Source organism: Salvia hispanica, chromosome 4 (genome assembly GCF_029641045.1).
Source record: "Salvia hispanica isolate PSC_SH4W2 chromosome 4, Shi_PSC_v1, whole genome shotgun sequence".
Lineage (NCBI taxonomy): Eukaryota > Viridiplantae > Streptophyta > Magnoliopsida > Lamiales > Lamiaceae > Salvia > Salvia hispanica.
Genome location: NC_142695.1, coordinates 21,789,279 through 21,802,871, shown reverse-complemented (window position 1 = coordinate 21,802,871; position 13,593 = coordinate 21,789,279). Strand labels below are relative to the sequence as shown.

Sequence of the window (13,593 nt, the reverse complement as noted above, 5' to 3'; positions counted from 1 at the left end):
ATGACATATAAGCTGATAAAATGATACTCTCAACGGATAAAATGATATTTTAATCTGACAAAATGATATATAAGCTGATAAAATGATACTTCTGACTTATAAAATTATAAAATGATACTCGCAGTTGATAAAATGATACTTTCAGCAGATAAAATGATAAAATGATACTTCTGACTGATAAAATGATACTTCTGATAAAATGACATTTTTGTTTAATAAAATGATACTTTGGGCTTATAAAATGATAAAATGATACTTCTGACTGATAAAATGACAAAATGATACTTGCAGTAGATAAAATGATAATTTGGGCTTATAAAATGACATTTTGGCTTATAACATCATTCTTTTGTTTATAAACTGATAAAATGATACTTTAACCTGAAAAAATGATACTTGGAGCAGATAAAATGATAAAATGATACTTCTGATTGATAAAATGACATACTTGCAGCAGATAAAATGATAATTTTGGGTGATTATATTCGAAACCACTATTACAAAACGCTATTATCAAGTCATATAAGTTAGTATACAAGGGGTTCAAATTCTCTGATCATCTTTTCAACATCAATTTCTCCTTTTTTGCTGTCATTCTCAAACTTCTTCTTTATCATTGTAAGTGTCTCAAAAGCCTTCTTGTTAGTATCTCCAATAAGCAATGCTTCAGTATATCTGGCACGGAGTTTTATGAAAGACTCTGTTCCCTTCTTCGTTAAACCTGAATTCCAGTTACGAACAGGACCACCCATGTAAGTCTCCAAATGGCGCATCACATAAATTCCACAGTCAACTTTATTTGTATCGTTCTGCCATGGCATATTCATGTATCTGGTTTTTGATAGTTTGACAGTTCTTCCCATTGATGGATTGACTCCATTTCCAAGATAAGTTCGGAAGAAATTTCTCTATTCAAATAACACAAAACATACATGAGGTTGATTAAAAATTATATTATGTTCCATACTGAATTATATTCAATGCATTTTAACTAATAAATATTGAATGCATTTAACTAAACATACCAGAGTACTTGGTGCATCTTCATATTTCTTCTCAAGTAAATCTTCACTAACCAGAGAATTGTCAATCACATCCATCATTTGCATTTTGAGATTGAAGCAGATGATATAATAATGTTCATACGCCCAGATCGGAAAGAATATCTAATTTTCAAAACATTATATATAAATGTCATTTTCAAAAATATAGGTATGTTGTTCTGTAAGGGATGTGATCACATCATAACGCATATTTATGATGATAACCTAATAACCCTCATTTTATGGAAGAAAAGTATCATTTTATAGAACAGAATATCATTTTATGGACGAAAAATATCATTTTATCATGTATAAATATCATTTTTAGTAAAAATGATACTTTTGACCCATAAAATGATAGGGTTATTAGCTTATCACATAAATATGGGTTATCATTATAACGCACCCCTGTTCTGTAATGTATATCTAATTATTACTTACCAGGTCATAATTTTCCCATTTGAAATTTTCAATCTTTGACACAAATTCATTCAAGTTTGAGCAAAATCTTTCTCGACTCTCTGCTTTAGTCCAACCAGATCTCCTTGCAGTAATGTTGTAAATCTGTCATGTTTACATTTTTGTAAATATATTTTAACTTTTAATGTAATACTATTATTTATTTAATCGTTTACTTTACCGTAGGTGTGGTGTTGATGAAAAGACGACTCGGTGATGCCTTTGGTTTGAATTTTTCATTGTGGTTGAGGAACACAACCCATGCATCTATGATGTTGATCCTGACGTATGTACGTGGAGCAAGGCTGTGGAAGTCAATCTTGAACAATGTGATCTTGTCGTTCTCATAAACTACCTCATAACTGATTTCAAATTCATATTTAATGTTAGTTAAAAGAACTGAATAAGAATATAATTATGTAATTCAAAACTTACTGTTCACTTTCTTCATCTGCCATCAACCAGTACATTATTTCTCTCTCTTCTTTATTCAGCTTTCCTTTCAGATTTACTGCTCTGACATTGTAGGGAGAGCACATTGCTTCAACAATTTTCTTTGTTGTTCTGACCACTTTCTCCTTTTCCATTGGAGGATCTTGAGAAACCATCTTCTTCCCTTTGTCCTTATTCAAATTTTCTTCTCTTTGTTTTAAAACTTCATCATCTTCTTGAGAAACCACTTTCTCCTTATTCAAATTTTCTTCTCTCTGTTTTAAAACTTCATCATCTCTGTGGATATCCTCCATGACAGTGGTTATTATGGTATCAACTCTGTCATGCTTTCATTAAAAAAAAAAAAATTGTTATTGACAGAAGGTATACTATTTTATCCACAGGAACTATCACATTATCAGCCAAAAATCTAAAACTATCATTATGAAACAAAAGTATCATTTTATTCACAGAACCTATCATTTTATTCCCCGAAACTATCATTTTATCATTTTATCATGCAAAAGTATCATTTTATCCGCTTAAACTATCATTTTATGATGCAACAGTATCAGTTTTCAAATAAAAGTATCAGTTCTGGGATGATGCTATTTCAAGATGAAACTATCATATGTTTGGAGATGTAATTTCATTTGATTCAACATACAACACTAACAGGTATATTACTTTTGTTGCTAATATACATAAAATGATACTTTTTGCTGATTAAATTATATTTCAGTTGATAAAATGATACTTTTTGCTGATAAAATGATAGTCATAACTGATAAAATGATACTTTTTATGTTATAAAATGATACTTCTGAATTATATAATAACAAAATGATACTTCTTACTAATAAAATGATACTTTTGGCTGATAAAATGATAGTTATAGCTGATAAAATGATACTTTTCTATATGCATGAAAATATAATTCATTTTTATGTTATAAAATGGTACTTCTGAATTATATAATGACAAAATGATACTTGCAGTAGATAAAATGATACTTTTGGCTGATAAAATGATACTCATAGCTGATAAAATAATACTCATAGCCAAAAATCTAAAACTATCATTATGAAACAAAACTATCATTTTATTCACAGAACCTATCATTTTATTCCCCGAAACTATCATTTTATCATTTTATCATGCAAAAGTATCATTTTATCCGCTTAAACTATCATTTTATGATGCAAAAGTATCAGTTTTCAAATAAAACAGAACCACCAAAAAACATCATCAAACCTATATCATTTTAACCATATAAACAATCATTTTATGTACTTAAACTATCATTTTTAAAAGTTACCTCATATTCTTCATTCTGAACTTCTTTCCCTGAAACTTTTTCCTCTTCTTTTCCAGCTGCTTTATTAGCCATTTCCTTTTCGCTTTCATTCTGTTTCTCTTGCTCGTTTTCCACCTCATCATCTTTTTCCTTCTCTACATCCTTTTCCCGATTAAATTCTTGATTCTCATTAGGACTGTCGTCACATTCAGGTATCAGAGTGAAGGTAGGGAACTCATTCCTATTTTTCAATATATATGTCCTCTCAGCAGCTTTAGTTAACTCAATCATGATATCAATCCATTCAGGATCATCAGTTTCATCATTGTTTATAGCCTGTGTCATTGTATTCTGACTTTCTATAACATGCTGCACACCTTCCTCTCTCAATCCCACTGCATTTCTTGTTGTATCACAGATTATCTTAAAGCTGAGTTTTTCCGGCGCTGCTTCAAGGACATCAACAATCTTCTCCATTGACGCTTTAATATTTTTGGCAGCTTCCTTCCATTCATGTAAGAAATTCTCCCATTCATTGGTTGTCCCCACTTCATCATGATCATGATGATCATTTGTCTTCAAAACTTCTACATCTTGAGATTCTTCTTCTTCGTCATCTTCATCATTTTCTTCATGTGGCTGCTTTTTATATCTGTCATACATATGACCCATACCAAATGTTGAATTCTCCATTTCTGCTCTTTGTCTTTCTTTCAACAGTTCGGCAGTCCATCCTTTCACTGTTGGATAACATCTTGGCACCATTTTTTTTTCAAAAAGAATCCTGTCCACGTAACAAGCCTACATTAAACAAAAACTAAATATTAGTTTTTCTGTAAATAGATTCATAGACAATGGAAAACAAATATATTCTTACCACTACAAAGATAACTGGCCCGATAAATATCTTTGCTGTGTTTTTTTTCCACCTCTTTTGTGTTTCATGCAATCTAGATATGACATAGCCACACCAATTGTATTCTTTGATCTTCTCAACATCAGCTATGTAATCTAAAATTTTTGGCCTCAAATTTCCATCAGCAGGAGTGTTAATCAAGGCATACTCCATGAGAACCATAAAAGTCCATTTAAACAACTCACCACCTTCTTTGTCTCTCTCCATCTGCTCTACAACATACTTTGGCACCATTTTTTTCTCTCCACCTTTACAGAATTTAGCAATTTCAGTTTTGATGTGGGTATTTTTCTGAAATTTGCTCTTATTGATAGGTAAAGATCCAATCGGGAACCCAAGAGTTATGTGAACATCTTCATCGTCTAAAAACAGTGATTCCCCACTGTTCAACTCAATTGATGAACTTTTACGGTTAAAGTTGTAGATCAGATAATACGCTAATGCTCTTGGGAAACTTCTTATATTGAAGTTTAGGAGTGCGCCAAACCCAATCTCTCTAACAGCTCTTCTTTGATTCTCGTTTAGAGATTCAAGCATGTCAACGAAGAAGTCAGTATTCCTTCTTCCTGCCAAAGTTGCTATCTTAATGACTGTAATATCTTCAACAACTTTTTTCTTGCCCTTCTTTGATGTTGTCTTACCATCAGTTGCATCATCATTCTTTCTTTTCTTCTTATTTCTTATATGTTCTACTTCTTCTGCTAATGTTCTATGTTCATAATCATCATCATCACGAATGTTCTTTCCTAATAAACAAAAGATTTTAGTGTGTTAAACAGTTTATATCATTATATAAAGTCAAAGTATCATTTTATCCCATGAAACTATCATTTTATCAAGGGCAATTATCATTTTATCTTCTGAAACTATCATTTTCTAAATTTCAATGAGTTCAAAAAAGCAGAGAGGGCATAACTTGTCACTTAAGTAGAACAAAACACTATTCACAAAGTATCATTTTATCATTTTCAGATACTATCATTTTATGCACCCAAAGTATCATTTTATCAAGCAAAGGCACAATTTCTACATTTAAACAGATCAACCAAACACATAGCAACACACACACACATACAAAAACACAGAGACACACACAACAACACACACACAAACACAGCAGCAGTAGCATCAAGACACACACACAAACAAACATAAAGTATCATTTTATCCCATGAAACTATCATTTTATAATGTAAACTATCATTTTATCCCATGAAACTATCATTTTTATCCCATATCCCATGAAACTATCATTTTATAATCTGAAACTATCATTTTATCAAGGGCAATTATCATTTTATCTTCTGAAACTATCATTTTCTAAATTTCAATAAGTTCAAAAAAGTAGAGAGGGCATAACTTGTCACTTAAGTAGAACAAAACACTATCCACAAAGTATCATTTTATCATTTTCAGAAACTATCATTTTATGCACCCAAAGTATCATTTTATCAAGCAAAGGCACAATTTCTACATTTAAACAGATCAACCAAACACATAGCAACACACACACACATACAAAAACACAGAGACACACACAACAACACACACACAAACACAGCAGCATTAGCATCAGGACACACACACAAACAAACATAAAGTATCATTTTATCCCATGAAACTATCATTTTATAATGTAAACTATCATTTTATCCCATGAAACTATCATTTTATCCCATATCCCATGAAACTATCATTTTATAATCTGAAACTATCATTTTCTGAATTTCAATGAGTTCAAAAGAGCAGAGAGGGCATAACTTGTCACTTAAGTAAAACAAAACACTATTCACAAAGTATCATTTTATCAAGCAAAATCACAATTTCTACATTTAAACAGATCAACCAAACACATAGCAACACACACACAGCAAAAACACACGTAAACAAAGCAAAACACAGACACAAACACAGGAAAACACACACCAGCAGCATACACGGTAAAATGTAAATCTAAATATGTAGATTGTTCTCAATATTGTTATGCATGAACGATATTGTATAAATGTAAGAAATATCTACACTAAAAAACTACAGAATCTAAAAAAAATCGAGAAAATCTTCAGCAAAATGATAAATCGAGCAAAATCAAAAGTGAAATAAGTAATAAACTTCATCCAACCTTTCTTCGGTGAAGCTTCAGCGTTTTCCTTCGACATATTCCAGAATTGTGATGATTTTTCCTTCGATTCGTAGGGTTTGAAACGGGATTCGGAGGGTTTGATTGTGGGAGATATTGATGGAGGGTTTGAGTTGTGAGAAATCGAATGTTAACGTCTGAGTCAAGTTTCTTCTTTCCCACCAAATTTTAAAATGAAATGACAATTTTGCCCTTAATATATCCGAAAATGATAGTTTTATTTGATAAAATGATAGTTTTTGTTAGATTAAATCTAGACCATATATTTTAAAAATGTGTGGTGGAGATTTAGTTATAGGGTTATCACACAAATTGGGGTTATCATTATAATGCACCCTTATATATATATATATATATATATATATATATGTATGTGGTTTCGCCGTCGCGTGCCGTTCTTTCTCTCTACAATATCTATCACCACCGCCATGGCGCTAATATGGTTTAATAAACACATGGAATAATATAATAAATTATTAGAATGAAGTATGTGTAGAAGCATTTGAAGTCCTACTGGAATGAAGTAAAAATCTTATCCAATGAAGTAATAACGTTTCTGAATGAAGTAATAAACTTATTTGAATAAATTGCATATTTAAATGTTAATCAAGCAAAAACCCACGCCAATGAATTTGAATGAAGCATATGTTGAATCATTTCAAAACCTACTGGAAGCAAGTAAAAACATGTTGTAGTTTCAAGGTATTACGTACAGAATGAAGTAATAAACCTATACAATGAAGTAAAATGGGCTAGTAATGAAGCAGAAAAAATTTTCACAGCAGCACATCTCATCAAAAAAACTAGATCTAATGGCCCAGATTTAGTCTCTAGTTCGGTCTTTAAAATTGGTTCGGCATTGATCACAACTCTATATATTTATATATAGGGATGTATTCAAATCCTTTTCATATCTTTTGTCCTTTTTCCTTCTTAATCCTAGCCCCACGATTTTGTCATCTGACGGTTAGATTAAGTTGGAGTCATTTTTTATAATTTCTATTCAATTTAAGGCTATTTTCATAAATGACAAAATGTTTGGGTGCTAAAATATAAAGTTAAGGCTATTCTTACACATTTATTGCTAATGATGTTCAGATTGTGCATTTAATATTTTTTTCCCTTTCATCAAAGAAGTCAAATTTGCTACTTTTAAAAAAGTCTTCGAACTCATGCATGAACTTACTATTCAGTTATGCTCAAAAATTTAAAGTAAAGAAAAAGACAATTTCACCAAGAATTATAGGTGAAAACAACTAGGAAAACAACCCTAATTACAAATTTGATTCCCAATAAATACTTACAATTTCAGTTACAACTCAAAAAAATACACAAAGAGAGAAAAATAAATAAAAAGGAAACTATTTTCAAAATAAAAATTAAATAAATTTAAATATTTTCTTTCAATATAAAGATTGGATCATAACCACGTATTTAAATTTAAATATATACTAAATGAAGAAAATTAGCAGATATCCCTCCGTCTCATAATAGGAGTCACACTTTGTATGAGCACGAGTTTTTAAAAATATAATGAATAGTGGATTAGAATAGTAGTGGAATACATGGTCTGCTATTTTATTGGTTTTATAATAGAACATGAGTGAAATGAGTTAATAGAATGTGAGACCTACTTACCATTTATGGTAAAAGTGAAATGCGACTCTTATTATGAGACGGACCGAAATGATAAAATTTGACTTTTATTATGGGACGGGGGGAGTACTTTATTTTGAAAATCGTAAGGATAATAGGAAACAAATTAATGTTGTTCAAATATTTATTAACATAACAATAATAGAATAAATGTCTTATAAAAATTTGTATTATCACACATTTATTCCCTAATTAACTAAACAAGCATAAATATAATGATAAAATCTTGAGTAAAGTCCATTTTTGGTCCTTAACATATTGCGATTTTATGATTTTGGTCAAGAACATTATCTTTTGAATTATTTGGTCCTAACAAATAAAAATGATCCGAAAATGGTCCTTTTCTAAGGCCGTCGTCACAAAACTAACGGTCAAACACAATTAACTCATTTTTGACCTAATTAGTATAATAATCCCAAATGAATTAGAATTTTCACTATTTTTTAAATAATTAACCCAAAAGAACGTGTCTTCTTCCTCATTACACCAAGAACACTCAACAATCCAAATCTCTCTTTCTTCTTCCTCATTTCACCAAGAACACTCAACAATCCAAATCACTCAACAATCCAAATCACTCATTCTTCTTCATCATTCAACCCAAGAATACTTCACAAACCCTAGTTCTCTCATTTCATTTAATTTCAAATACATGGAGAAGTCTCATTTCCGATTTGGTTTCCGATTCGAAGCAGGTCAGACAAACATTCACTACGTCGGCGACTTCCTCTTCACCAGCTATGGTGGCGCCACCCCATTCCCTGCAACTCCCCCTTTCTGCTCCGCCGCACACTCTTCCCTCCCCTCATCCTACCTCTGCGCTATCGCTAACTTCCCCCTCGAAACCATCAAAATCTACACTTGCCACAAGTTTCCGGCCCCTCCGAATATGCCTACGACAACGGCAGCTTCGTCGCTAAGCTATACCATGACACCCTCTCCTCCCCCCTCCTTAAATCTCCCCAATTTCACCTTCGGTTGCGCTCATTCCATCCCCGGGGAAACCCAGTAGAATCGACACAGGCAAACACACATTAATTTTCTATTTTATTTTATTTATTAATCTATTTTCTAAATTATTTATTTTCTAAATAATTTAAATATTCTAATAAAAAATTGTTAATCCGTCAAAACTCACTTAATTAGTGTTGGCCGTCAATTTTTGACGGTTCCGTCCATAATGGACTAAATCCTGACCATTTTTATTTGTTCAGGACCAAATAATTCAAAAGATAATGTTCTGGATCAAAATCGTAAAATCGCCATTTGTTAAGGACCAAAAAGAGACTTTACTCTAAAATCTTATAAAAAAAACAGTATCTATAAGCCCATGTGAAACTTAATTAAATGTTACTTACATGTTATAACCCATTTTTAAATATGAAATTCAAATTTATCTAGCACAAGAGCATGAATCTCGAATACACCACATAATTAATTTTTATTATTTATATTTTAATCAAAGTATTTTTATTTAATTAATATATATATTAACACTACCAGTGTCAACTCTGAATATTTCGCTCTAACTGCATTAATTACCTTCTTATCTGAATATGATGAGTGGAGCTAAACATTAAATCAGTGTACCAAAAAAGGCCAATTTAAAAGATAGTATAAAATTAGGTGAAAAAATTCAAGAAATACAACCGCCTAGAGTTGAAAATTTGTAAAACAACATTATAAAAGAATTTAAATACCAAAAAACAGAAAAAATTAATAAATTGGCAAACAAAGCATACTAATGTGACGAAAAAGCATAAATTTGATTGATAAAATATCTTTTTCTTCTAAAAAGTTATTTTATCATTACCACAAAAAAGAATTATTATTGATACCCTGAAATAACAAAGCATATGTATGGATTCTTATCTGTCATCCGGTTTAAAATTAAAGAAAAAGAGGTGATGGTACCTTGTGCATTGAGTGTTGTAAATTGGCATATTCAAAGTACTATAAATAGCCTCAAGCAATCAGCACTATCTGATAACTCAAAACGCTTCTTCACCTCTTTGGTATTCTCTCTTTCTCACAAAATTCTTCTGCAATTCGAGTTTAGTGATTGAACTCATTTGATTTTCAATTACTTCATTTGATTGTGTTGTTTTGAGTTTCATCACCAATAATTTGATTCATCTATTGAGCAAAAATGGACTACGTCGGACTCAAGGTGGTGAGGAAGGATTTGGGAGGCCGCGCTGCTTGCTTCGGCACCGTGGTGGCCTTTTCCACCACCACCGGTCTGTTCAGAGTCGCCTTCGACGGCGGCGACGAATCCGATCTCCAGCTGACGGAGCTCTATCCGCTTTTCCTCACGCCGCCACCGCCGCCCGGTTTTAGCCCCATGCCGCGAGGGGAGGGGAGCAGCGTCGGAGAATCGGAGCAGATCTAGAAAATCCTCGTGATTCCGGCCGGAATTTTGATCTGAATGTTTCCGGAGACATCGATTTGAACGTCGACGGCGGATTGCATGGTCTGGACTTGAACGAAGGAGTGAACTACATTTAGAAACCGATTCCACACCAAAATCCAGAGAAATCGATCTGAATCTGGATTTGTAACACCCGTCTTTTTAGTACCTTTTTCGATTAGTTTTGTTTTGAGAACGAGCGAGTGATATACCTTGATTAAAATACCGTCTTCGTTTTGATTAGTTGCGAATGGAATTTTCGAATGCTTGTTTTGTTGTTGTTGATTAATTGTGTGGTGAAAACAGTTGACGAGTTTATTGTGAGAATCGTCGATGGAAAAATTGAGCGTTCGTCTAAGTACTTGGAATAACACCAAAGTACTAAAATAATAAAACACCACAATAAATCTAAGCACTAAATTTCATATATTTTTGGGCCTATCATTTTTGTCTATTTTTTATTCTTTCCTAGCTCTTTATCCTTATTCAATTAGGCTCAGCCATTTATTCCTAATTCTTATTAAATTACCGCAGTCAACATAAATCTCTTCTCCTGAATCTTTTCTATACGTTTTCTTCTCTTCATCAATATCTCCAATCCCTAAAATCTCTCCAACAAACCGATCAATTTGTTCTATATACTCCTTCCCCACGTTTTCATCATTTTGCATCTGTCGTTCCATAACCCTTGAGCGGTTTTTCATCTCTTCTGTGAAGGTAATTTCTTCCCATTCTATTGAATACGAAAAAAAAAACCTCCATAATTGTTGATTCCATAATTTGATATTTCAGTGGGAAGAAGAAGCTGAGAGTGTTGTGATTACCTTCATTCCTTCCAAAGGTATATCCACTATTGTTTTTTTTCCTGAATCCCTGCATCCCACTCCATGATTAGTGTCACATAATCACACACGGGAATAAGCTCTTTTGAAATTCTTGAAACTGTTAAATGATGGATTCGTGTGAAAGCATCAATCTTTAATGCTTGGGATGTGCCTTCTGTGTTTCTCTTCAATTCCAAATTCCTAAATTCCTATGCCTGCCCTTTAATAAGTGAAATCAAATAAATAGAATTTTTAATAAAAGAGCTAGGATGGGGTTCAAGGGAGAGGGACGAACCTGTTGTCGAAGTAGCTGGCCACCGGGATAAGTGGTGGACAGCAGCAGCGACAGAGACGTAGTAGCAGTGGCAGAACCGGCTGACGTCGAGGGCGTCGAAATGTTGACGGCGTCGCTCGTGGAAAGAGAGAGAGAGAGAGAGAGAGAGAGAGAAGAGTTGGGATTGTTTCTGTTTTGTAAATTGTAGACGATAACTGAGAGATAGGGGGCGTGAGTTAAGGTAAGGAGAGGAGTTTTGACAGTTTAGATATCAGAGGAGGGACTATATAATTCTTTTTCATTCCATGATGGATAGGAAGTAGACGTGTTTAGTGTGGGAGTATACATGTGTGCCTAGTTTTTATTTTTGACATTTAATAATTCCTCTTTCTTTTCTTTTTTTGCAAATATGTGGAGTTGAATATATTTTGTTTTTATGTTAACATGTTGGAAAGTGAGTAGTTGCGTGTAGATGGATGGGAGTATAGTATTTAAAAAATCTACTGTTCCTTTCCTTTTAAATATGGACGTGTACTGTTTGGGAGTATATTAAGCCACGCAGTTTCTTTTTCATTCTTTAATTTTGTTAACCGGGTTGGTATAATTTATTGATTAATTGGGTTTATTTGTATTGGAATTAAAGTAAAGTTGAGAGAGGGCTGCTGGGAGCATGCTTGTTAGCTACTGCCTATTGCTTTATTTTTATGTTTGTTGAATTTAGCCAACCAGATTATTTTGGGCAGAACTAGTATGTTCAATAATTGAAATTTATTGATGTTTGGAATTTAATCACTTGGCCTATTTTTAGTAAAAACCGAGACTTCAAGTATGTTGGCCATCATTGAGTTTTGTGCTTGATTGATAAGTTTGTTTTGTTATTTGTGAACGAGGAATAGATTTTTCACATGCACTTAGGATCATGCATTGTCTTTAATTAAATTATTTAGCAAAGCCTGATTTTTGCATATCATATTATTTCAAAAAGGGTGAAATTTTGCACGTTGTTGAGGTTGGGACAGGAAGTTTGTGGAGGAGCTAAGCTTTTGAGGTGGGCTTTCGTTTTAAATAAGGACTATGTCCTAAATACTATTTTTATGTGAAAGGAGGTGAAAATTGTTTGTCTTGCCATGTTTTGTGTTTGAATGAACCTATCTGAAGTTGCTATGCCATGTATGTTTAATCGAATTCGGGTCCCAGTAGGGCCGCAAACCCTGCTCGGACTAGTGTACACCCAGTAGATCATGCGCTATCTCTTTGGAGTTGGCCGGTCTAGTGACTTGGTTCGTGGCCACGTTCCTTGTCATGTATGTTCAGATATGGTGATGGTGATGTGGATGGAAAATGGTTGCAACCGAAATTTATGTGAAATGCTTTTAGTGACTTGGGTTCTTTTCATTTAAAACCCCCAAGATCACTCGGTATGGCTTGACAAACTGATTTTGGCATGTGTCCACTGAGTGCATCAAGTACTCAGCCCTGCATATTTGTTTTTCTTAATGTGCAGATTGAGCGACGACGGGCGTGGGGGATGTTGAGCAGAATTCATGGATTATTTATGTTTGGCTTAATATTGTTGGATATGTCGTGTCTTCATACTCGGCATTTTCCGTGTCTTGAACGCTTCTGCTAGGTGTCTTTTCCTTAAAATTGTTTTAGTATTGAGAACCTAACTCTTTTCAAAATTGTCTACTTTCTAGTCTTTATTTCTTAGAATTGGTACTTTGTTGAAATGATACTATGTTGTTTTCTAAGTTATTTCAATTATTTAAATATTTTGGTCAAAGATGTGTGTTTCCCCCTTTCTTCCCCGCTTCTTTAATCATCCCCTAGTCGCGATCAACCGTGTTTTCTATCCTTAGAAAATACGGGCGTGACAGGATTTAAACGAAGCTAAGTGTTGGATATTTTAGTGTAATTGGATTAACTTGATTGATTGGTTATTGTTATAATGATACAACATTTAAGTATGGAGGTGCGAAGTGCACGCTTATTTGAATTCATTATGATGTTAGGGGCAAAGCCCCTAAACAGATGAACGGGGGTCCGCGGGCAGCGCCCCCGGGTAGCGGGGTCCAAGGGGCGGCAGCCCTTGGCTGGGGCTTGGAAATTTTTTATTTCCAACGAAGTTGCTGTTTCAGAAAT

At 33.2% G+C, this 13,593-nt stretch overlaps 1 protein-coding gene and 2 long non-coding RNA genes across 5 annotated transcripts; 1 reads left to right on the top strand and 2 right to left on the bottom strand.

Moving 5' to 3' along the window:
* Positions 1 to 479: 479 nt before the first annotated feature.
* On the bottom strand, positions 480 to 3,708 carry LOC148927474 (uncharacterized). Its single transcript, XM_089056607.1, has 3 exons — positions 3,253 to 3,708; positions 795 to 908; positions 480 to 494 (listed from the first exon to the last, which is right to left on the bottom strand). Exons 1-3 carry the CDS (start codon positions 3,706 to 3,708, stop codon positions 480 to 482), a joined length of 585 nt encoding a protein of 194 aa, XP_088912733.1.
* Positions 3,709 to 10,756: 7,048 nt separating this feature from the next.
* Positions 10,757 to 11,805, bottom strand: LOC125215071 (uncharacterized). 3 transcript variants are annotated; one of them, XR_016128725.1, is made up of 3 exons: positions 11,473 to 11,805; positions 11,178 to 11,397; positions 10,757 to 11,086 (listed from the first exon to the last, which is right to left on the bottom strand). It is a non-coding gene; the product is annotated as an uncharacterized LOC125215071 (long non-coding RNA). The 3 variants fall into 3 exon arrangements; XR_016128724.1 differs by having other exon boundaries at positions 11,178 to 11,392; positions 11,473 to 11,803; XR_016128723.1 differs by having other exon boundaries at positions 11,178 to 11,226; positions 11,473 to 11,785.
* Positions 11,806 to 12,250: 445 nt separating this feature from the next.
* On the top strand, positions 12,251 to 13,234 carry LOC125215084 (uncharacterized). The gene is made up of 2 exons (XR_007175206.2): positions 12,251 to 12,499; positions 12,956 to 13,234. It is a non-coding gene; the product is annotated as an uncharacterized LOC125215084 (long non-coding RNA).
* The last annotated feature ends 359 nt before the right edge of the window (positions 13,235 to 13,593 follow it).